This window comes from Asterias amurensis, chromosome 10 (genome assembly GCF_032118995.1).
Source record: "Asterias amurensis chromosome 10, ASM3211899v1".
Taxonomy (NCBI): domain Eukaryota; kingdom Metazoa; phylum Echinodermata; class Asteroidea; order Forcipulatida; family Asteriidae; genus Asterias; species Asterias amurensis.
The window spans coordinates 7,279,047-7,304,952 of NC_092657.1; the positions used below are offsets into that span (position 1 = coordinate 7,279,047).

The 25,906-nt window shown below is 40.2% G+C and overlaps 2 protein-coding genes across 2 annotated transcripts; both read left to right on the forward strand.

Moving 5' to 3' along the window:
* LOC139943157 (uncharacterized) lies at positions 1-10,667 on the forward strand. The gene is made up of 8 exons (XM_071939979.1): positions 1-133; positions 4,523-4,591; positions 5,995-6,045; positions 7,032-7,076; positions 7,424-7,480; positions 9,460-9,492; positions 9,852-9,914; positions 10,069-10,667. Exons 2-8 carry the CDS (start codon positions 4,528-4,530, stop codon positions 10,077-10,079), a joined length of 324 nt encoding a protein of 107 aa, XP_071796080.1. The 5' UTR covers positions 1-133; positions 4,523-4,527; the 3' UTR covers positions 10,080-10,667.
* A 6,596-nt stretch (positions 10,668-17,263) lies between these two features.
* Positions 17,264-21,614, forward strand: LOC139943476 (lactadherin-like). The gene is made up of 4 exons (XM_071940287.1): positions 17,264-17,360; positions 18,686-18,814; positions 19,452-19,660; positions 21,474-21,614. The coding sequence occupies exons 1-4, from the start codon at positions 17,264-17,266 to the stop codon at positions 21,612-21,614; spliced, it is 576 nt and encodes a 191-aa protein (XP_071796388.1).
* Positions 21,615-25,906: the final 4,292 nt, after the last annotated feature.

Genomic DNA, 25,906 nt, shown 5'->3' on the forward strand with positions numbered 1-25,906 from the left:
AGTAGACCCTGGAAGTAGCTGAAGCTCAGTTGAAGGAGTGGCTCTCCACGGTACTAGAACTGAAACTACAGAGCTCTGACGATACTGTTTGAATCGGTCATCTTAGTACTCAAGCGAAGAAGTTATTACAAAGGTAGGAAGTCATCTTAATTTAAATGTGGAAACCGACAGTCTTTAAAGGAACACGTTGCCTTGGATTGGACGAGTTGGTCAAAACAAAAGCGTTTGTAACCGTTTTGTATATAATGCATATGGTTGGAAAGATGTTTTAAAAGTAGAATACAATGATCCACACAAGTTTGCCTCGAAATTGCGTGGTTTTCCTTCTACTGTGCGGACTAACACGGTCGGCCATTTATGGGAGTCAAAATTTTGACCCCCATAAATGGCCGACGTGTTAGTCGACGAGGTAAAAGGAAAACCACGCAATTTCGAGGCATGTTTGTGTGGATCATTGTATTCTACTTTTACAACATCTTTCTACCCATATGAATTTTATAAAAAACGGTTACAAACGCTTTTCAAAGACCAAATCGACCGATCCAAGGCAACGTGTTCCTTTAAATGATTAGATTTACAAACTTTGATTATACAATTCACTTATGAATTATTATGGTTTTTAGACCTTTGAAATTGAATCATCATTCAAACATGAAAAAAATGAAGAGTCATGAAACATGGTTTATAAACCATGAAAAATTAAGCACATCCAAAACATTAAACCCTAAACTTTGCATCTTAAAGGGTCTATGTAACTTTTGTAGTACAAAAAACAACACAATGTCCACAGATATACACTAAACTTACACGGTTTGAAGATAATGTAATATATATAGGAGTGTTTGCGGTAACATCATGTAATAACAATCTCTAAATGAGTTGATCAGTATGCTCTGATCGTCTTCTGGAGAATGCTGGACTCTGATGCTGCATGCTGCTTAAGTACTAGGCGGTGGATCAGCGGTGATGCACGAAGGCGGGAAATGTAGGCGGGAAGTGAACTCGATGATGCGTGGTGAAACCTGTTGTGGAGCCTTGGGGGTTGTGTGGGGGGTGTGTGCTCACTGAACCGTGTCAGTAGGAACAAGCACAGGGGACAGTGAGGGTGTGGGGCCTAGGTGACTGAGGGTATAGATGACCCAAAGCAGTCTAATGGTTGGGGCCTAGGGGGTGACCGTGGATATAGAAGATCCATTGGTCGGGAGAAGGGGGAGCCAGATGTCGCTGATGTGGAAGCCGATGTCTTGGGGTACGGTGTCATGCTTGTGGATCTCGATGGCCTCTCTAATGCGTCTAGGGTGCCACGCCTGGATGGGAGCGATGATTTCAGCAGCATCCCAGTTCACTCGGTGGTCAGCGATGTGGGAATGCTTGACGATGGCGGATTTATCGAAGTCCCCCCCCACCCCTCCTACCGTGTGCTCGGTGTTCCTTAAGTCTAGTGGGAAGGTTACGCCCGGTTTCCCCGACATAAACCTTACCACATTCGCATGGAATGCGATAGACTCCGGCACGGGCGAAGGGGTCCTTCTTGTCCTTGTGCGATTGGAGAGAGCCATGGAGTTTCTTCGGGGCGGAGTGATACACCTTGATACCTGCTTCCTTGAAGATGCGTTGGAGGCGATGAGAGGGGGGACCTAGGTATGGTAAACTAACTGTGGGTGTGTGTGTTTGACCTTGGGTATAGGAGACCCTTTGGTCGGGGGGACGGGCTTGCTAGTCTTGACTTGCTTGGCGTTGTATCCATTCCGCTGTAGAGAAGTGGTGATGTGCTGCAACTCATGCTGGAGGCTATCCGGATCACAAATGGTATAAGCCCGTTGAACCAGCGCACGGTTGACTGACGACTTGATGGCTGGATGATGGAAAGACCGCTGATGTAGGTAACGGTCGGTGTGGGTGGGTTTCCGGTAAATGCTGTGATGTAGGGTGCCGTCTTGGTTTCTTGTAATGAGAACATCCAGAAAGGGTAACTTTCCGGAATGTTCTTGCTCCATGGTGAACTTGATACTGGAGTGTTGTTGGTTGAGGTACTGCAGAAAGATAATGATAGTAGAAAGCTTCCCTGAAAATACTACGTTGCTGAGGTGCTGTAGTTTTTGGGAAATGAGTAAAACAATGTCATGAAAATAATTTTCGTCTCATGAGACGAAAATTATTTTAATCATTTACAAACGTATTTTCATGACATTGTTTTACTAATTTCTCAAAAACTACAGCACCTCAGTAAGTAAGATTTGAAGGGAAGCTTTCCACTATCATTATCTTCAAACCCTGTAAGTTTAATGTAAATCTATGGACATTTTGAAAAAGTACTGAAATCCTTTAAAAACATGGCCTATAACCGTGCACATTTAATTCATCATAAACCATTCATCGATGAAATCAATGGACCGATCAGCGGAAATCAGCGGTCTTTCCATCATCCAGCCATCAACTGGGCCTATCAATCAAACTGTGCGCGTTCACCCATTTGACCAATCACAGCAATGATTGTGGTCGGACAAATTCGGTCATGTGTGCGCGTATATTTGGCACGCGCGGCAGAATCGTGCAGAATAGACCTTTTCGCAAATACTGGGGCGCGCGCGTAAAGCTTGGAATTAGGTGCATTGTGGTCTAGCTGGTAGCAAAATTTGATTAATATCTATCCCACAATGCACCTCATTCAACAGTCTGCGCTTACGCATTGGTAATTGCGATGAGGTCTATGTCATTGGGAGTGTTAGCACACGAGTCTTGCTCACGTTCGCGGTAGGCGGAGCTTAGTGAAAAGCCGGAACGGTCCATAGACCCTTCCCATGAAATATGTAAATTGCACATAGCGCGTGCGCACTAACGTTTTGGTTGGCAAAATGAGGGATCATCGCGCTGTTTTGTACACGGCTATTGGGTGCGTGACGCAGACACGATTGCGCGTCTGCTTAGTGCACAACTCTATGGCGTTTGCCAACCAACTGGGTCTGTACGCATGCGTGAATGTGAATGTGAAAACTTTGATTGCTTAGTAAGAAACCATTAAGAAAATTTCAGCCGTTTCTATGGTTTACATTTAGTTGTTACAAACCATGGTAAAAACATGTGTAAAAAAAAAAAAAAAAAAGTGGCCAGATATGATACTAATCGGTATAGAGAACCTGAAATGTTATTTAAATAATGGTAACCAGTTTTCCAATCTACTCCACGGCAGTATAATGTATAAAGTCATGTCTGCATTAAAGTTCATGCTCTATAGATCTGTTGTACACATTACTTGACTTCACATAGTGCAACAATATCTTACATTGACTTTTTTTATTATTCAACTCGGAAATATGGATACTTTAATTGTCACATCCCTTCATCGAAATTAGTTTTCAGTGACGTCATGTCTTCGTCTGGATATGCATTTGTATTTATGTTCCGGATCATTAAATCAGGGTTAAAAAAAGGTTCACAGTAAAAATTATTGTATTATGACAGGATAAATCAATCATCGAACTGTAGCGTGTGACCTGGGCCCAATTTCATAGCGCTGCTTAAGCAAAAAAATTGTTTAAGCACGAAAATAGCTCGCTTATTTAACACATGTTACTGGCCAAAATGTCATGTCATATACATTGGTTATGACGTGTATTTAGCTATTGTTTACTTAGAATAACAATTTGAGTGTAGTCTTGGCCGGTAATCTGACTTTACTAAGCAAGGATTTTTTTGCTTAAGCAAAGTTTTGTGCTTAAGCAGCTCTATGAAATTGGGCCCAGATAATAGCAGAGCCGATTCCATGACTTGCCATAGACACGATAACAGTTCAATCGATACAACAATTCTTTACATCTGACTTGCTTGAATCATAGAGGTTTAGGTTGTATAGAACAATTATGATATCGTCGCTCGCCATTACCGAGACTGGTCCCCTGGTTTTAGCAACACTGATAATGACTGGTATTGGGTTTACAGAACCAGTGATTTCATTGGATACAGTTATTTATTATACTTTCCATATCTGTGTTTTGGTTGGTTGGAGGTGATGTGTGGATGCAGCTGACAAACGTCACCTCGGACCAATCAGCACACAGATGGAAAGGTTACCTTTGCTTGTCTGCATGCAACTTCCACGTGTATGATGTACAGGTTGACTCTTTCAAACCATTTCGAAATCTTTTCTAAGTTTACTTTAAAAATGTATTCTATGCTAATCTCTTGAATTAAACGGGAATAATAACGGCCTTATTTGCTGTCTTACATCCGTTTTAAATGTCATGTCTTTATTATCGTCCATGGCTGGGGAACCGGACTAATAGATTTTGCTGTTTTGTTTACAATTCACTTTCGTATCACTTGTGTATGTACTATCCATTTGGTATATAACATCATACAATTCATTTTGAATCACTATGATATCTGCAAAAGTGATTAAACTTTTTTGTATGATTCGAAATCTTTCAACATTCTTTGATGAAGAAAAAGAACCTCAAATTGAATATTAACTCACCTAATTTTGTTAGATAAATAACCTCATTTTTCTTCTTCGATTAAACAGAGACAATGAAGGGCTACACACTAATAGCGTTGATTGTTGTGTTCAGCTGTGTGTCAGCATACCAAGATGGTAAATACAAATACATCATTCTCAGATGAGTGTCATTGTGTTTTGTTTATGATTTGAAATAATGATTTCATGTCACATTTACCAACACGTAAAAGCTCACATTGAGAGGAACGTTCCATCTTTCATTAAATCACGGTATTATTCTCTCCATGAATCGCATGAATTAGAACAACTTGATACATTGTTTGATATCAAATCCAAATTGATATTCTGTCATTAAGATTGCTGCAGCCGATTTCAAGAAACGCTAGAATTAATCCTATCTCGAGTTAGGAAGAGGAAGGAAGGAGTGGTGTACTACAAAACATGTTAATTGATGTCGCTACCTACAAACTGAGAACAACTAGACTAGACGGTGTTTATTACAATCAAATCGTTGAATTAATTGATTTCAACAGAAGACGTGGATGGGTGTGCCTTTAACACTAACGACTTTTGAAACTCCATTAAATACTAGTTTCTTTTGAAAAGGGTATGCCTGTTTTGGTGTTGCTTTTTGAAAAGAAACGCATTCAAAGCTGTGCAGTGATTAACACCATGTCACATTTCCTTATAAGGGCAAAGAAAAAATCAAATTTAACACCAGAGTGTTTCACATTTCCTTTTAAGGGCATAGCAAAAAATCAAATTTAACACCAGAGTGTTTCACATTTCCTTTTAAGGGCATAGCAAAAAATCAAATTTAACACCAGAGTGTTTCACATTTCCTTTTAAGGGCATAGCAAAAAAATCAAATTTAACACCAGAGTGTTTCGCAGTGCAAGGATAAGGAAACTGTCATCTCGAGGTTGTACCTCAAACTTACCATTGCACTGTGGCACCAAAAACTGTATTGACAAAAGGAACTTGCGAAGTGGGTATTGAGAAACTCTACAAGACTTTGGGTCAGATTTAACCAAGACCCCCAGAACACAGAGGGCATGACCAGTGTGACACAAAAGTTGTCACAATAATCTTGGATTAGTAACTAAAAATTTGAACTAAAGGTTCATTTTGTGAAAACCAGTGTCCGGATCAGCTTGACCCAGATGAGTTGGGACCCGTGACCCGGTTCAGTATTCAGTTCTCACATTTGCTTTCTTTTGACAACATTAAATCAAGACAAACAACAGTTTTCACAATCTATTTCTCATATATCGGTCATTCTCCCCGAGTTTTTAGAATATATTTGCCCCCAATAAAAACAAAATCAATAAATTAATGAATAAATTAATAAATAAAATTAAAGGTCGTGCATCTGTCGGAGTGTAAGCGCATCTGATTCCTTCGATAAGCTGCAGCAAATTTCCTGAACCAATATTTTGGAAAACTGGAAAACCTTCGAAAAGCTGCGCCAATATTTTGAAGAGAAAAAACGTGAAAACCTACAGAAAATGTTTGTTTCTTTTCGTTTGCATTGTCAGATGAGGTCGCCCTTTTGGAGCGCCTTCTGGACTTGAAGAGGTCTCAACATCGTGAGTTTTACTTCTTGTACATTACATTCTTTTTAATCAATAGTGGCAAGAATAGTGGGAAGAAACGTGTTCAACTGATGATATTGTTAAAACTGGCAATCTGTGTGGACACAGCTACTATTGATCAAAACTATAAAAAGAAAATATGTACAATTTTGTTTACCAACTTTAACAACGAAACTGGAGGTACATAGGAAACGTTTATTAATAAAAACCCAATACACATTCGCTATTCCCATTGGTGGATGGCGCGTCACATGGGGATGTTTAATTAATAAAGACCAGCTGGGACTGTTTATAACCGGTTATTAATACGCGAACAAAACTGTGTTATTCTGACTCAGATTCGGGGTCAAAGTGACCCAGAAGTAGTTAAAGAATTTGGGTACTTTTTTAAAATGTCCATAGATTTACATTAAACTGACAGGGTTTGAAGATAATGATAGTGGAAAGCTCTCCTTCAAATCTTACTTACTGAGGTGCTGTAGTTTTTGAGAAATGAGTAAAACAATGTCATGAAAATACGTTTGTAAATGCTAAAAATAATTTTGGTCTCATGAGACGAAAATTATTTTCATGACATTGTTTTACTCATTTCCCAAAAACTACAACACATCAGCACGTAATATTTTCAGGGAAGCTTTGTACTATCATTATCTTCAAACTGTGTAAGTTTAGTGTCAATCTGTGGACATTGTGTTTTTTGTCCTACAAAAAGTACATAGACCCTGTAAAGCACACGGTCCCATGCAGAATACGGGACAATTCTCGATTTATTTTTTATTTTTTATTTTATTTTTTTATTTTATTTTTTTATTTTATTTTATTTTATTTTTTTATTTATTTATTTATTTATTTATTTATTTTTTTTTTTTTTTTTTTGGGGGGGGGGGATTTTAGAGTATGTGGTTTTTGCATTAAAGAATAACGAATTCAACCACTATCAAACCAACATCTGTTCTGGATTTATCTTTTGTTGTTTTTAGTTCATTTTGAGGAGGCCCTGGAAGAAAGAAAACTTGAAGAAAAGAGTAAGTTTGAACCTTTTTTCATTCTTTATTTTCTTTTACAGTCCAATTATTTCATCGATACACTTCGATAATTTCTGTCACATGGTATAAAAACAAATTGTGATTTAATTAAATTAATTAAAGTTTTCTCCAGAGTAAAACATTGGTTGAGACGTAATGTTTGATTCCTAAAACGATGCAATGAATTAGTTTCTAGGTGAGTAGACTTGACTGCAATCGTTTTGTATCCAGGCCGCCTTAGTACCATAAAGCACTTCATGATGAATGTGTTGATTTAGTTTGCATTTTACAATTCATCATCTCAGGTCACTAATAATTACTTCTGCATTGATCTTTTCTACCTTCAGATGAACCGACACTTCGGGAGCTTCTCCGTAATGTTGAGAGTCTGTTGAATAAACGCAGTGAGTATTCTAAAGAAACCAATGTAACTCAACAACATGAAACAAAGACAACAATCCTATAGCGTTCACACTGATGCATCATTGAACTATCTCACTTGCTTGTTTTCGTCTGAAACTCTTAGTGGATTTACGAAAAGATCAAATCATAATTATTAAACTGCAACATTTACTTATTTTACAAGCTAAGGTTATGTCTTTCCTAACAAAAAATTACATGCCACCAAAAACTCTGTTTTGAAAGTGAAATTTGTGTTAACAAAATGATGGCTGTTTAGTAAACTTTTTGTTGTGACGTCATGCAACCGGGTCATGACCGGGCCCAATTTCATGGCTCTGTTTACCGTAAGCACAGAATCGGCGCTTACGGAAGCAGGGAGTTCTGTGCTTACGGCAAGCGTATTTCACGGGTTAGTGGCGAATTTTGGCTTCTGCGCGTGCGTACTTCACATTACTAGGTATTCTACGCTTACAAGGCGCTTGCACGTAAGCGGGGAATCGTGTTCGTAAGCGCAGAATTCGGTGGTAAGCAGAGGCATGAAATTGGGCCCGAGTCAGACCCGCAAAACTGAAATGTATTCAACTAGAGTCTTTCGAACGCTAGTTGGCAGCAGATACCAGAGCCCAATTTCATAGCGCTGCCTAACGGTAAGTAAATTTGCGTACTTACTGTAGCAGAAAAAAATTTGCTTAAGCCTTAGCGTATTTCACAGGTTAGCAGAAAAATTGGGCGGACATACTGCCTGTTTACCGTGGATTTGCATTGTGACATCATCTATTTTCGTGCGGTAAGCACCGGAAGGTTAGCATGCCTGTTCGTGTGCCTATAACCAAATGTATCATTGGAAAGCACAAGGTTTCAGCTTTAAGATGATGCCATACTTTCTGCTGGTAAACATATTAGTCTGGCCATACAAACCCTTCAAAGTAGGATTACCTTTTTTTTTAAACACCCTGTATAGGCCAAGCGATAAAGCGATACACACAGTTTTTCGAGGTGATAAACAGAGTTTTTCGATAAACACTGTTTATCGACTGATAAACATTGTTTATCGAAAAACTCTGTTTATCGACTGACAAACACAGTTTTACGCCGACGGCAGATGCCCAATAATTCGATAAACAGTGTTTATCGGTTGACAAACACTGTTTATCGAGAAAAACTGTGTTTATCAACTGAAAAACACAGTTTTACGCCGACGCCAGATGCCCAATTACTCGATAAACAGTGTTTATCACTTGATAAACAATGTTTATCGAAAAACTCTGTTTATCGACTGACAAACACAGTTTTACGCCGACGCCAGATGCCAAATAATTCGATAAACAGTGTTTATCAAGTGATAAACACTGTTTATCGAAAAACTCTGTTTATCAACTGATAAACACAGTTTTACGCCGACGCCAGATGCCCAATAATTCGTGTTTATCAGTTGATAAACAAAGTTTATCTCGATAAACTCTGTTTATCGGCGGAAAAACAGTGTTTATCGAGATAAACTAAGTTTATCAATTGATAAACAGAGTTTTTCTCGAAAAGCACTGTTTATCGGTCGATAAACAGTGTTTATCGGCGATAAACTTAGTTTATCGACGATAAACACTGTTAATCGAATTATTGGGCATATGGCTTGCCATAAGCGTGCGCACATTTCTGAGAACAATAGAATACATTGTCAGTCTGCTGCCACCAACCGCCCTGACAAAGTTCAATTAAAAACAGAATTTTACAAGCAATGATAATATTTTCGTTACTCAATTTTGTCCTTTGACATAATTGGAATAATCTTTCAATACAAATTTGTATAGCTAACAGGTCAATTAAATCATACGGGGCCGGTTACTGCATCAATGTACACCTTGCATTCAAACCACACACAACTAAAAACAATAATAACAAAGAATAAATCAACAAACAAACAAACAATCAACAACTATTGTAACGCCATTTGATTATGTTTTCTTTTTGTGCTTTTATTCAGCACAAACGCAAGAAGGAGCTTTTGCTGAACAAAGTAAGAATTCAATTATCATTTAATTTACACAATGTTTATTATTTAGAATGCCATAAAAGTTTTGAAAAGTTGAGTTGACAAGAGAAAAAAGGGTTTCACATCTTGGTGCACGTTTTTTTAAATTATAACTTCACGGGGATTTCGTTTTTGATGTGAGTCCAATACTTCAAATTCTTGTCGCTGTTTTTAATTATTGGCTAATACACCAATCTATTATATTCTTTTATTGTATAAAAAAATATATAAAATAAAAATAAAAAATACCGTGACGTCATTAATACGCACACGTACGCACGTATTTACTCATTCATCTTAAAGAACTCTGACCTATGTTGTGTTTTTCTACTTTTCCTCCACAGGACGTGGATGTGGCTCATGCCGTTCAAATGAGTATTGTGACGGGGGCCGATGCGTACCTCATGGTAACAACAATTTCATACTTAGTTTCGATAAATTCACAAAAATTACATAAGTGTTATGAGTACAACAAGTGTCTTTTGCGAATAGTAAATCAACAATTATTGTTGTTTTTGTTCGTCGAAAAAAATTAGAAATGTTTTACTTGTCTATCCACAGCGGAGGACTAAATTGATGTGATGGACTGTTGAAGACAACGAGGAACTGACAAGCATCATTTACACTCACAGAACATTATTCAACCTACCGTTATCGAAGCATGTGGATTGACCTACTTTTAAAATGGTAGAATAATTAATGTTGGAGCTTCAATTGGTGTTTTGCAAATTTCGCTTAATGTTCCTGCTCATCTTACGATTAATGATAATGAATGAAAACAGTAATAATCATCTTAGACTTACCTCATAAAGTTGCTAAGCAGAAGATATTCATATTGTACAATCAAGTTTCTTTCATAATTCATTTAGTTTTACTTCCGATCCTGAACTCTTAAAACAATGTGTTTTATCCTTATTAAAGCCTTGTTTCACCGCTACCTTTAGATTGTTTTTTCTTTTTTAGTTGCCTGTTTTTGGTTGATTGCGCTATTTCTTTGTTTATTTTCTAATACGGTCACAGTTCCTTAGTTAATTGTTCGGTAATTTTGTTTATCTCAATTGTTAATTTTCTTGGTAGTGGCGGTTTTGGGGGTCTGATATCTCTGGAAAAGGTTTTTAAACGTTGTTTCGTCAGTTTTAAATATAAAATGTAGACAAATAAAGCACAACAAAAACAAAATAAAATTCGTTCAAGATGTATCCTTACATGATGAACACTATTGGTAATTTTCAAAGGCCAGTCTTCTTACTTGGTGTATACATATGCATAAAACATTAGACCTGTGAAAATTTGAATTCAATTGGTCGTCAAAGTTGCGAGATAATAATGAAAGAAAAAACACCCTTGTCACACGAAGTTGTGTGCTTTCAGATGGTTGATTTCGAGACTTCAAGATCTAATTCTGAGGTATAGAATTAAAATTCAAATATTGTTGTGGATAATTACTTCTTTTTTGAAAAACTACGTTACTTCAAAGGGAGCCGTTTCTCACAATGTGTACTATCAACAGCTCGCCATAACTTGTCACCAAGTAAGTTTGTATGCCAGTAGTTATTTTGAGTAATTACCAGCAGTGTCCACTGCCTTCTTGTTGAACCACATCAATGACCCATATTGTAGATGCGATTTTGTTAATACACATATTAATGATAGATTTCATTGTTCGTTATAGAAAGGGCACTTTATATAAATCGAAAAGCTAAAATTGTGACTGAATTCACAACAGAACAACGGCGAACTTAACTTTAGGCTATGAGAGCCAGTCTACATTTAGGTTGAGGGTTATGGGGCCACACGTGGTTTGGATATTAATGCGCTCCGGCCTTCAATTTGTTTTTCTGCATCGTTTAGCATTGCCACTGTACTAGCGCTTTTCAATAGGGATTTTTGTCCTTTAAAATCGAATAAAAAAAGGAAATAAAAGTCAGGACTATTTTTGGGGATGGCAATTCTATACAACAGTGGGGGGTTGCATCAGTGCTTTATTAATGGCATGGTTTTTATTTCGGTATCGGGAAAAAGGGGTTTTGGTCAAACGATAGCCGATTAACTTAACTCACGCCAAGTCCCTGGGCGGTAAAAAGTTTAACCTTAATAAATGTCGGCGGGAAGTCTCATGCGAACTTTCCTAGCTTTTCGAATCTGAAAATGATTGCCCACGGAGATCGATTTATATTAATTTGTTCCAAAAGAAATACCTTAGGTAGAAAAGTCATGCCATTAGGCCCACTGCTTGCATTTAAAAACTGTGTACACTGATTTATTAGGCGTTTTCTGTTGCTGCAAAGAACAAGGTTTTCAAAGCCTCTGTAAAGAATACCCAGGGACTTACTATGCGTTTACTAGTCTTGCTCAAGGCAGTCAAACATTTTTTCCTACTCCAAAAAAAGACCGCCGCTGTATAAAAAAACCCTACCATATGCACTGTGCGTAATATGTGTGTACCACATCGCGAGACACGATGCCCCCGTACACTATCCGCATGCGTCGGCCTAGTGTTACGAGTGCGGATGACTTGTGCACAGTAGTCGTACAGTGTGCGTTGAGCGATGCGACAGTGTGTATACGGTTGGGTCGTGCGGTGTGAATACACACAGTAATGCTACTCTCACACTTGAGCGAATATTCTTGCGAATATGGATATTTGAAATTCGCGGTGAATTCGCCCAAAATTTGCGAATTGATAGTGACTATTTTCACGTTCGCCCTCGGTCACCCCTCGACCTGTCCGAACCAATATGTTACCTTACTTGGTAACGAGTAATGAGGAGATGTTGATGGTATAAAACATTGTGGCTGTACACTTTCTGTATGGGTGTCATTGAAAAGTCATTGGATTGTTATAACAATACACTGTGGACACCATTCTAACTCTCAAGCTCGAAATACTACCTTTAACATCGAGCTTTCTGCAACTTAAAGCTATCTTCTGGAATTCGGAGAGATGGCAGCGTCACGGACGCTGGACAGGCCCTTGAGCCTCGACATATGCCTGTACCAGAAAACTACACCCGACTCAATGTTTCGAGAACTGGATAGAATAGTTAATGAAGACGAGGTTTCCAGCCTGCAACACCTACACGATAAGAAGTGGTGCATCACCCTCAAATCAGCCGACGCAGCAAACAGACTACAGAGCCACCCACTAACCGTTGATGACAAACCTGCCCAGATTAGCAGAACGCAAGAACGAACGACGTACATAAATGTGTTCAACGCCCCGACGGAGATGGGGGATGCTCCGGTGTCGACCATACTTTCCGGCTATGGCAAGATAGTCTCACACCGCCGGGGACACTGGAAAACCCACGAGACCTGGCTGAACGGTATTAGACATTATGCAATGATTCTGACCAAATCAATACCGAGTTTCTTGAAAACTGGACAGACGACGATCAGAATCACATACAACGGGCAAACACCGACCTGCCGTATTTGTAATGAACAAGGACACATGGGGGCTCAATGTCCCAATGAATTCTGCACTAACTGCAAGCAGCACGGCCACGGGAGCGCCAAGTGTCGGGTACCGAGGAAATGCCACACTTGCACCCAAATAGGACACCTCGCCCGGGATTGCCCGGTCGGGTACCGGACCACAACATACAGACGAGCTACTATGGATTTTCCACCTCCCCCCGAAGGACGCCCCAGCAAGACAGATAACCCCGAAGAACCACCAAACAACCAGCCGGAGGTACCGGGGGTGCGAGCACCACCACCCACCGCAGCAGCACCACCCACCGCAGCACCACCATCCACAGCAACCCCCGGACAACGACCCTCGACCGTCCCTGGACAAAAACTGACGCCAAAATCAAAGGAACAACAAAAGAAACCTTCACTCCCACCGAAACCTACACTACAGCCAAAACCTAAACCCCCACCGAAACTAGAACACACTACACCCAACCAAGAGCCCAACCTAAGTGACTCAAGCCTGCCTACATCAACAGACCACCCTTCAGACGACGGCGACGACGGCGACGACTCCGACGGATCACAAATGTCCGTGGTAAGTACATCAACAAAACGCCACCTCACCACGGACGAGTCGGAGTCGTCATTCCACGACGCACAATTACCCCAGACACCAGAACCAGAGCCTTCGCCGGAACTGGAGTTCAGAAGCCAACGACGAAAGAGATCACGGAGAAGGAAACCCTATGAACATTGAACATTGAATAATGAACTGGTTTCTTTACTCATTCACAGGCACACACAACTTTGGCATTTTTGTTACATTTATTATGTGTAGCTTAAACATATGTACTTTAAATGTAAACGGGCTGAAAAACCCGGTTAAGCGTGCTCAAATTTCCACCTCCTGCGGCAGTAGAAAACCCGACATTCTACTGCTGCAGGAGACCCACGCCTCCGGCTTCTATGAAGCTAGAGGCTGGGCCAAAGAGTTTAACTCTAAAGGTTTTTGGTCTTTCGGGACTAGTTCTAGTTGTGGCGTAGCCATTTTGTTTTCAAACCGGTACTCCTGGAAACCGATGGACCAGTTACGGGACAATGGCGGTAGATTAGTTTCCATCACAACAACTTTGCCTGGTTCTAAGGCTCGGGTCAGAATAATCAATTGTTATGCACCAAACCACCCCGCAGAAAGACGGCGCTTTTTCAAAGAACAATTTGCCACTTCACACCCGGGGCAATCGTATTTCTGACCAGAGCCTTGATTCAAAAAACCAATTTCCTAATCACCAAGGTTTACGAGGAACTAGAGAATTATTCCGTACTGTAAAGTGTCATGATTTGGTAGATACCTGGAGGACGAAACACCCCAGCGTTAAAAGATAAACCTTTCACAGTGCGGATAATTCAAAAGCCACTCGTATTGACAAAATATTCTTGTCCCGTGAATTGTCCATCGGTTCAGAAAGTGAAATAACTGCTTTTCCTTTGTCTGATCATGATTTGGTAACCACCAAGATATCCAATGTGATTCAAAAAACCGGAAGAGGATATTGGAAATGCAATACATCTTACTTGCCCCAAGCAGAATTCCAACATATGGTTAAATCTACTTGGGCTGTTTGGAAAAAACAAAAGCGGAATTTTGATAAAATTACGGAGTGGTGGGACAAGGGAAAAGCTAACCTCAAAAGAGCGGTTATTTCTTTTTCTGTAAACGCCTCCAGGAGGCGTAATCTTGAACGGAAGTGTCTCTTGAAAGAAATTGATCAATTACAGAGTAAAATAGATAATGGTGACTCTTCATGCGCCCCTAGACTCAAAGCAGCGAGACTAGAATTTTTGAAAAACACCCAAAAACAAGACGGTAGCAAATTCCAAAGCTAACACCCAAAAACAAGACGGTAGCAAATTCCAAAGCTATCGCCCTTCAACCAAAATCAAAGGCAAAGTAAACATTCAGTGCCCAAACACAAAAGACCCCGACTCCAAGCGCATGCAGAGTCTCAATGGCCGTGACGGGAGTGTAACAGAAGACCCAGTAGTAATGACTGAAACATGCCGTCAATACTATGACCGCCCCGGTCGAACAAAAAGAAATCGATTTATTTCTTGAGTCAATTGACAGGTCACTGAGCTCAGAGAAACAAAATTCACTAGAAGAGCCGGTGACACTGCCTGAGGTGCAGGCTGCATTGTTTAGTATGGAGGCGGGCAAATCCCCAGGTCAAGATGGTTTGCCCGCAGATTTTTACAAAACGTTTTTCAACGAGATTGGGCAAGATATTTGCGACGTAATCAACACGGTCTTTGAAAATGGTAATTTAAGCCAAACTCAAAAGAACGGGTTAATCACCCTGATTTTTAAAGAAAAGGGCAACCGTGACGACCTAAAAACTGGCGCTTGATCTCGTTGTTAAACGTTGACTACAAAATCATCTCCAAGATCCTCGCCACCAGACTACGCACAGTCCTGAACAGTGTTATCCATTTGGATCAAACCTGTTCGGTGGAGGGTAGATCAATACTAGACAATGCACACTTGCTCCGAAACGTTCAAGATTACGTTGAGCAAAAGAATATGGGCGCGGTCTTTGTGTCTCTCGATCAAGAAAAAGCTTTTGACAGGGTAAACTGGGGGTATCTCAGACAAGTACTAGGAAAATTTGGCTTCGGTCCAAATTTCCAAAAGTGGGTCGAAATCCTGTACACAGACATAGACAGTGCAGTTATTTGCAATGGTCACATTTCGGAACCCTTTTCACTGTCACGCGGGGTCAGACAGGGTTGCCCCCTTTTCCCCCTACTGTACATTTTGGCCTTGGAACCTCTAGGCTGCGCGCTGAGAGGTGATCCATCTATCGTGGGGATCAAATTACCCGGTGGGACCGAAGCTAGAGTTTCCATGTATGCCGATGATACTACCCTTATCCTGTCAAACGACCGTTCCGTTGTCCACAGCTTTAGACTGATCGAGAGATATGAGAAAGCGTCCGGCTCCAAGCTCAACCAGCAAAAGTCCCAAGGATTTTATCTTGGGAGGTGGAGTGGAAGGTTGCATGGACCAGTTGACATAGCCTGGGGTAACTCAGCCAAAATTATCGGGGTTAATTTCGGAAACAAAGACTCCCGAAAAGAAATGTGGGACCGAAAAATTTCCAAAATCGAACAATCAATCAACGATTGGAGTGGCCGGGATCTAACCATGAAAGGAAGGGTCACGGTCACTAACACATACATTTTGCCCAAAATATGGTACTTGGCTGAAGTTACCCCGCCCACGATGAGAGAAATAACGAAAATAAACCAAATCATTTTTCGATTCATCTGGGGCCACAAAGGCGAATTTGTCAACCGGAACACCATGTTTCTCCCCACTTCCCGAGGTGGCCTTGGGGTAGCGAATATTGAAGAAAAAATGGCTACTATGCAAGGGATGCATATAAAACAAATTATCAGTGAAAAACCAGCGAAGTGGCAATCTCTGGCGAGGTACTGGTGACTACATCATTGTGCCCCAGAGTATGTTGGGTTGCTTGTATATCAGCAATAATAACTACACCATTGTGCCCCAGAATATGTTGGGTTGCTTGTCCCTTAAGGTCATTCTCTTCATCACAAACGAGTAGAGACAAGGGCTCGATTTCACAAAGCGCCATACGATTCAACGTTATATGAGTTGTCTGTATCGTCATATTAATTTGTATTGTGACATCACAATACAAATGTGAGAAAGGGTCCAAACGTCAGGTCACTAACTATTTTTTGCTGGAAGTTTTTCACACTTTATTTATGACCACATTGTAATTTTCCAGCACATATCTACCTACAGCTACAACAGCAGTCAACCCGACTCATCAATTAGGAATAAAGTATATAAAAATAGGCTTTTAGAGCTTAGACCTAATGGGTTAATCAGTCAACCAGGTTCCTTTTATTTGACATGCTTTAGTGAACAGGGACCATTTTCATAAATTTCTTTGCTGAGCAAAATTAAGCGGGGCACCAGTCACTACGATGCAAACTTAATGTAATTGTGGCTGGTTACCTGTTTGTGTTTAGCAATACTTTTTCTGTGCTTAGCAAGTTTTTGTGTTTAAAGGCTTCATGGAATTTGGCCCTGATCATTTATCAAGTCGCCAACTTGCTCTAAGGTCTTGATATCAATTTCACCAATTAAACTTACAAGAAAGGCTAAATCCATTGTCTTATATGAATATTAGGTGAATTAAGCTTGGGATAAGACTTACTAAAATCAAAGAGCATGAAGTGGTGGAGTAGATACCGGCTTTCTCTTCGCCTAATGATGTTGTTTTTGATAATAAACGATGGTGACATGTCAATGTGTGGTGTACATGTTGCTGATAGTAGCAATGGGCACGGATCAATGCAACACCTGGCATTGTCAACTTTCAAGAAGAAATGTCGCTCAGGTAAGTAATAGGTTTGTTCGGTCAATTTCGGGAAACGAGCAGCCAATTTAACCACCAAGCTATTATATTTCGAGCGAAATCGAATGCTACCGAAAAGGGTCATTCGTGTTTAGTTAGATGTTCTCCTCCCATACAAACATAGTTTTAGAAGACGAAGTTTTTTTGTTTTGTTTTATGGGGTGTTCGTGGAAGTGTCGTGGCCGAGCGTTTAAGAGCACCGAATTCAAACTCTGGTGTTTCTGATCAGCAGAGTGTGGGTTCGAATCCCCAGCCGTGACACTGTGTCCTTGAGCAAGACACTTAACCATTGCTTCGTCCTTCGGATGGGACGTAAAGCCGTTGGTCCCATGTGTTGTGTAACGCATGTAAAAGAACACAGTGCACTTATCGAAAAGAGAAGGGGTTCGCCCCGGTGTTCCTGGTTGTGGCTGCTTAATGCGCCGTAGCACCTTGTAAACCCTTATAAGGTGCTAAATAATTGGGTCTCAGAATTCATCACTGCAATAACCTATCTTTCTGAAAGTTTGTATATACTCAGCGCCTTGAGTACCTTGTTTGGTAGATACGTGCGCTATATAAGACTTCAATATTATCTCCATACTTTTTAGTTCTCTTGTAGTTACTGTATGTTTACTTTACGGTAACGCGCTTTGTCTGTCTGCCATTGCCGTTCTGCGCCCTCTATGGCTAGTTCGAGCGATATTGGTCATGTTTTACCCAGGTAGCTCCGAACCCAAGTCTGTTATTAACTCTTTTCCATTTGACACCATATTCAATTGCTCTTGGATCTCTAAGTGGCCTAATAAGATTGCACCATACACAAAGCATCTAAAATGCAAAATTGTTCTGCGTCAGTAAGCGAGCCCGGAAAGGTTTCACACTCTCGCGTGCTCACTCTTTGACAGAGATGCCCTCTAAAACTTGTGTCATAGATCCGCACCTAAAGAAGATGTTGTTAACCCAAAAGGTTCTACTGCTGCTCACATTTTAAAGATTTTATGTTCTGTTCCATTCGTTATGCCTCTTGGCCTAAGATTGCACCACAGAGCATCTAGAATGTAAAATTTTCCCGGGCCCTTAGGCGGGCCCGGACCCCAGGCCGTAAAAAGTCTTTGCGTTCCTGCAATACAGCCGTAGAGTTATGTATAACTCTATGGATACGGTGCAAAGCGCATGAAAACTAGTACACAATGAATGCTGGTTTAGGGGCCATTTATTCGCTATAGGTTCCTTAGTTGGTCCTTTATCATCCGATACATCCCCACGTGATCGGGTTTTGAAACTGTCCAAGTTATTTATTAATGTGATATTTGTTTCTCATTCAGCTTGCTCAATCGAAGGACCTCTTGGGATGGAAAATAAAGTTATTCCAGATGCAGCAATTACAGCATCATCTACTTATGAAAACATGATCCCCACTCATGGACCACAACGATCTCGGTTAAACACTATAGGTAAACGTTTACCACTTTCTAAAAACAGTGTTTAGACTTTCAACATTTATTTCTCAGCACAAGTTTTCTACCCACTTGTTTACATACACAAACTGTTTAGATTCGTGTGTGCGTGTTAATGCTACAAACCAATTGAGCAGGAGTCGATATTGGAGAATAGACACGAAAATGTAGATTCGTGGATAGAATGTACGAGCCGAAGCTAAGGCGCGTATTGTAGTTACGAATCTACACTTATGAGTCTATTCTCTGACTTAAAATACTTTCGAAAAAATGTGTACTTTGTTCAACGATGTTAGGTCACACTTGTATTCTGCATATATTGATAAGCATATTGTGGTTGCAACATTATCGAGTACAATGTTTTGATCAGTTTCGATTATGTTTGTACTATTCAAAAAGCAAATTAATTAAAACGGGAAAAAACACTTGGAAATTGAAACATGTTTTTACTTGTGTTTTGCACGTGGTATTATCTTTCAATTAGAAAATGCAGTTATTTCAACTTGAACTGACGTCACAGAATTAGTTTAACGCATCGTAATGGTGCGCTGCCCATGATAGCGATGCTGAGGGGCCACGACATAAAATGGCAGTCTTACTATTAATGGTAAAACGTGTGCTGTTTAATCTGCAGGACAGTGTGCTGCTTGGGGTCCGTCAACTAGTGACACCCAGCCATGGATCCAAGTTGATTTGGGTAGTGTTTCATACATTACTGCTTTAATCACACAAGGCCGAGGTAACCGTAATGTTGACCAATGGGTTACTGCATACAATGTGAAGTACGGCTTGGAAGTTGAACCGACAAAATATGTCACTGATGTATATGGTGTACCAACAGAGGCAAGTATTGGGAGACTTTGGAACGCTAGGTGGCAGCATTTACCGGGTAAAAGTCCATTGTCTGTATAGTTCTGAGCATACTGTGCACATTACAAAAAAAACAATAGACCTTTTGGAAATTACCCATTGCGCAAACGCTAAATGTTGAATGATGTGCATACTAGGCCAAATTTCTTAACGCTGCTTAGCGGCCGATTTTGTGCTTACTGTGCGATTACCATTTCATAGCACTCTAACCGTGAGCACACGAAAAGGCATGCTAACCTTCCGGTGTTTTCCGCACGAAATTAAATGACGTCACAATCATATTCATGGTAAACGCTAACCTGTGAAATACGCTTGCACCTAAGCAAAATAATTCTGCTGCAGTAAGCACATGGTCAGGCTAGCGATTAACAGGGCCCAATTTCATAGAGCTGCTGAGCACAACTTTTTTTGAGCATGACATGTTTGCCTTGATAAAAAACAGGACTAGGCCAAATTTCTTAACGCTGCTTAGCGGCCGATTTTGTGCTTACTGTGCGATTACCATTTCATAGCACTCTAACCGTGAGCACACGAAAAGGCATGCTAACCTTCCGGTGTTTTCCGCACGAAATTAAATGACGTCACAATCATATTCATGGTAAACGCTAACCTGTGAAATACGCTTGCACCTAAGCAAAATAATTCTGCTGCAGTAAGCACATGGTCAGGCTAGCGATTAACAGGGCCCAATTTCATAGAGCTGCTGAGCACAACTTTTTTTGAGCATGACATGTTTGCCTTGATAAAAAACAGGATTACCAACCAAACTTCCACGTGGTTTTCGGGATGAGCAAATAACAGCTTAATATCACTAACAAGCAATACAGAAAAAAAAAATGAAAATTTGGTTGGTAATGTTTTTATCAAGGAAGAAATTTCATGCTTAGCAAATTTGTGTGCTCAGCAGCTCTATGAAATTGAACCCATCGCTAGCTAGACCAGCTTGCACCTCATTCTTTTAACGCCTACACAACGCACGTACCAAGTATTTGCAATAAGGTCGATTGTTTACGGCGTAGTTCTGAGAACAAAGAGATTTACCTGGTAAGTCTGCTGCCACCAAGCGTTCTTATCAAAAATCGTTGTGATTAGAAGATAAATAATCCCACAATCGCAGGTGTGATTGGTCAATCTCTCTCAAAACTATACACGGTCAGAATTCTGGTTAATTTTGACCATTTGACACATATCGCGATTCATACCGACCCAGGAACGAGTCAACACCCAATGATCTGGGTAAATAAATAATGACCCAGAACGTAGGTTGGGCTTTAGTGTTTAATGATCGGGCTTGGGGCGTTACTGGACTTATAAGCCAGCCAAAGGTGAATCTAAAACACAAATCTGAAGAACATGTTTCAGGTTAGTTTTTTTGCAACAACAACAACATTGATGGCAGTGAAGCACTGTATGTAAATTACCAAATACATAACCTGGCAAACATAATAGAAGTTTGGGGTCGATCGGCCATCTGGACCAAGAGAAAATAGTGAAAAACCGATTCCACATGTTGCCATGACATCGATTAAAAAAAAAAACGCTGAGCGATAAACTTCAAACGGGAAATTTGTTTTATTTATTTCTCATCAAGTATGACATTTTAGACAGAAATATTTTTTGGGATGTTTTCTACTTTCATCATCATTGGATCGTGTAGGTTTCCTTACCAATTATGTTATATTCCTTTCAAACACTTGATTATAGTGCACTATGACATGTACTTGAATTCATCTCTAATAGTAACTTAAGTCTCACGTTTCTCCAAATGTCACTCTTTTCATTACAGTTCGTAGGGAATACTGATGCAAACAGTACTGTAACGACTCGATTTGAGACTGCATTAGTTGCACGATTCCTGCGCATACTGCCGAAAAAAAATTGTGGTTACTACATGATTCGTTTTGAGGTTATTGGTTGCATGTTTTAAATGATTTTGGAAATTTTTTAACACAAAACATAGTGTCCATTTATTTACAATAAAATTACTCATTTTAAAAATAACGATGGTAGAAAGCTACCCTTAACATTACTTGATGAGGTGCTGTATTTTATTTATTTTTAGAAAAGGGTAAAACACTTTCACAAAAAAATGTTTCGTCTCAGTCTGTCAGGCAGTGAGACTAAAATTATTTTGCATGTAAAAACGTTTTAACCAGTTATGGTATGTAAATACGCTTTTACATGCGAACAATGAGGCGAAAATAATTTTCGTGACATTGTTTTACTCATTTCTCAAAAAACACAACACATTAGCAAGTAACATTTTGAGGGAAGCTTTCTACTATCATTATCTTCAAACTGTTTAAGGTAACTTTGTGGACATTGTGTAAAACGTGCCCAGACCTTTTACAGAGAGTTTCCGCGCTCCATTTGAAATCAACAGTATGGCGTTACACTCTCATAATAATAGCGCCCTTGTTGATGAGGCGAAATGAGGCGTATCATTGTACGACAGATTGAACTCTGATCTGTGCAATGTGTGCGTTATCCTCATCAAACTCTGGTGGTTTCTGGGCTCAATTTCATGGCTCTGCTTACCGCCGAATTCCGCGCTTACAATCACGATTCCCCGCTTACGTGCAAGCGCCGAATTTCTGCGCTAGCCTTGTAAGCGTAGAATGCCTATTAACGTTGAGTACGCACGCGCAGAAGCCCAAATTCGCCGCTAACAACCCGTGAAATACGCTTGCCGTAAGCACAGAAATTCCTGCTTCCGTAAGCGCCGATTCTGTGCTTACGGCAAGCAGAGCCATGAAATTGGGCCCTGATCAGCAAAGTGTGGGTTCCAATCCCCAGCCATGAAACCATTGCTTCGTCCTTCGGATGGGACGTAAAGCCGTTGTTCCCATGTGTTGTGTAACGAATGTTAAACAACTCGGTGCACTTTAAATCGAAAAGAGAAGGGGTTCGCCCCCGGTGGCGAATTTTCTTTCCGTCAAAATTGGCTCTTTCCGTCAAATTGCGTCATAATGAAATTGGCCTGCTCTTTTACCAAATCATTGCAATATTGGGGGAAAATTAGCCCCCGGTGTTCCTGGCTGTGGCTGCTGTATGCGCCGTAGCACCCTGTAAACCCTTAGAAGGTGCTACATAATTGGGTCTCAGAATTCATCACTGCAATAACCTATCTTTCGGAAAGTTTGTATATCGTGACGTGAGTACCTTGTTGGTAGATACGTGCGCTTTTTAAGACGTCAACATTAGTATCGTTGCGTTTAATATGGGCAAGTGGTTTGCTACATTTTGTGCTCTGTAAATTCGCAGTCATTTTCGATTTTCGCAGTTTTCATAAAATATTATTTTAAAGGTTTTAAGTGTGCATTTAACCCTGTGCCTAGTTTGTAAACATCTTTATCAGAACGTACCTCACAATGTAGAAGATTTACTTTGAAAAAGTTGTTCATTACAAACTGCATAATGTTATAAAATACTCAACAAGTGTGCACACAGCCGTTGTACACAAACAAAGTTAATCTAATGAGGGAATCAATGTGTGGTGAAGAGGTTTTCAACTAGTGGTTTATTCCCAACGAGGCCTGGTTCTTGATAATTTTACCGAGACGAAGTCGAGATAAATTATCAAGAATCAGGCCTCGGCGGGTTTAAACCTCTAGTTGAAAACCGATTCAACACACTTTGATTCCCATTCATAAATACCTTTTCGGTCAAAAACATCAACACTTTTTTGTCAATAAGTAAAATAAATGCAAAACTTATAATTGTTCAATGATTTCTTTCAACACAACACCCCTCCAGCTATGAAATGGCCTGAGGGTAAAGAACTCCTTTTAAGGGAATGCTGTGCGCGTCGCGCGTATCGCGTGATGTGGTACAACTGTTTCAGCCGTTGCTCTCGACCAATAGGAATGAAGAAACTGTCTTATAATCTCAGGTGCAAGCTCGCGTGTCACGCCCATGTTTCAACACTTTTTACTGGTCATAAAAAAGGTTTATACACACCCACGTGACGCGCTCTCCACCATAGGAATAGCGAAACTGTCTGAGGTATTTATGAATCTAAGGCCGTGTCCGAAACGACGACTTCGGCTACAGCTACGGCTAGATCGCGCGCGTCTGCCTATTCTTCAACACTGGTAGACGCGCTGATCTAGCCGTAGCTGTAGCCGAAGTCGTCGTTTCGGACACGGCCTATGATCATCAACAGCAAAGTGGACGGTGACCTTCAGCTAATGGAACACATCATTCAAGTTAAAAGCGGCAATCAAAAAGTGACAATTTGAAAGGTACGTGCACTTTAAATAAAGTGCTCAACAAATAATTAATTATTGTAGGTATTTACCAAGTGCCTGCGCTCCTTAACAAAAACACACCACCCATTAGCCATAATGGAATGGCCCTTTATACTCATGGGGAACCCAATGCTACATTCAGCGGCTGCCTCTGGTCCCGTGGTACCGTTGTAAGGCTCGCTGAGCCTCACAACCATTGCTGGAGATTGGTCTATTCACTCCTTGTGGATTCCTTCCTAAAATAAGAAGATAGTTTTTGAGCTATCAATAAAGTTATTTATTTATCAAGATATAATTATGTATCAACAAGTAACAAAGGTATAGTACGAGCACTTACATAAGTGCAAACAAAATATTGAACCAACGGTTTTATGGCTTCTGAATGGCAACTCCGAAACAAAATATTGGAAAAATGCGTCAATAGAGGGCTAGAGAGCACCTGCATGTCAATCAAGAGGCCGTTGGTTCAAATCCTGCTGTAGTATTTGTCGTTGTTCAACCCAAAATTATTTAAAGTTAACCCAGTCGGTGTCCCTGATTAATGCGCAGTTCTTAGCATTGTGTTCTTCAATCGATCGCACAAGTTCTGCACAAAATCATTGTAAACACTAGTTGGGTACCACATGGAAATTTGATTTGCGCGCGCAAAGAAAGACATGTTTAAAACGAGTCACTGTGTACGTCGAGCACCATCCATTTAAAATGCATCAGAGTATAAGTCAGAGCTAAGGGTCTTTAACTACTACGCAAGGTTAAGCCTGGATTGTATAGGGTGACAAACTTTGCTGGAAATTAAAAGCTGGCTGTCCAAACTGTTCACCTACAATACATTTATGTAAATGACAGGTAAACCAAGGTGTCCAAATTTAAAACAGGGTGTCTTCATCCTAACAAAGGGTTTTTTGTAGTGACACGTCTTGTAGTGAAATTTACGCCCACGTTGGCTTGTCACCCGTCTCTGTCAGACTCCAACAACTGTTTTCTAAATTTTGTAAATCACTTTTAAGTTCGAACAACTACAGACACGATAATCTTAGAAATGCGAACAAACTGTGCCCAATCAGGTGTAGAACTAACAGGTACAAAAACAGCCCAATTCCTTCCCTAACCACCCTTCTCAACAGTTGCATTTTTAACTTCTTGGTTTTTTTTGTGGAGCTGGAATCCAAATTGTAGTTATTTGTCAATTGTACATAACCTTTTTAACATTTTTGCCTGTAAACACTTCCCTTTTAAATGTTTGTATAAAGTATATTCTTGTTGTGTATCTTTTAAATTCAATTCAGCCCTCGGGCTGCGATGTTTGAATTTTTAATAAAACCAATAGTAATAATGATAAAAGAGACACATGAACCCCTCTGACTACGACTAAGACTCTATGCTGTGTCAAACTAGTTGTCTATCTTATAAAGTACTATACTCCAGATTCATTTTGAACACCACGCACGATATTGAACCTTGTGAGTGGTATTGATCCACTCGTGAGGTTTGCGTGGACACCATTATACACTGTACTCTCTCTATGAGAAGGAACCTGTGTGGTTACGCAACCCGACGTTTCGGTCAGTGTGTTTTGACTGTCTTCAGTGCATGCTCTCATCGTCTCATGAAGACCGGTCAAAGCACACTGGGCGAAACGTCGAGCTTTTAAACACAGGCTATCGTTATTAGAGATGTATAGCTGCACGTTACGCGAGCAAACACGTGAACATGAACGTCAGAAAATTGTGCTGTTTCTACTTTAGGTGACGTCACTACTTGTGGCTTATTTAATGCTCATGTATGACGTCTGCACGTACTTACCTGATGTGAATTTTGTTTAACTTCACGTATGCCAACAGCACAATTTTCTGGTTTTCACATTGGTTTGCGTAACGTGCAGCTAAATCTCCTTATACTATCATGGTTTGTTTCATGCAAATTAATACATGTAAATGTCAACCGATAGGTTGAACTGCACTATACATTG

Coding starts and splice junctions, on each gene's coding strand:
- LOC139943157 (XM_071939979.1), top strand. CDS start 4,528: ATGAAGGGCTACACACTAATAGCGTTGATTGTTGTGTTCAGCTGTGTG. Junction 6,046..7,031: donor CTTGAAGAGGTCTCAACATC/GTGAGTTTTACT, acceptor TGTTGTTTTTAG/TTCATTTTGAGGAGGCCCTG. Junction 7,077..7,423: donor AAGAAAACTTGAAGAAAAGA/GTAAGTTTGAAC, acceptor TTCTACCTTCAG/ATGAACCGACACTTCGGGAG.
- LOC139943476 (XM_071940287.1), top strand. CDS start 17,264: ATGTCAATGTGTGGTGTACATGTTGCTGATAGTAGCAATGGGCACGGA. Junction 17,361..18,685: donor CAAGAAGAAATGTCGCTCAG/GTAAGTAATAGG, acceptor TTTCTCATTCAG/CTTGCTCAATCGAAGGACCT. Junction 18,815..19,451: donor ATCTCGGTTAAACACTATAG/GTAAACGTTTAC, acceptor TTTAATCTGCAG/GACAGTGTGCTGCTTGGGGT.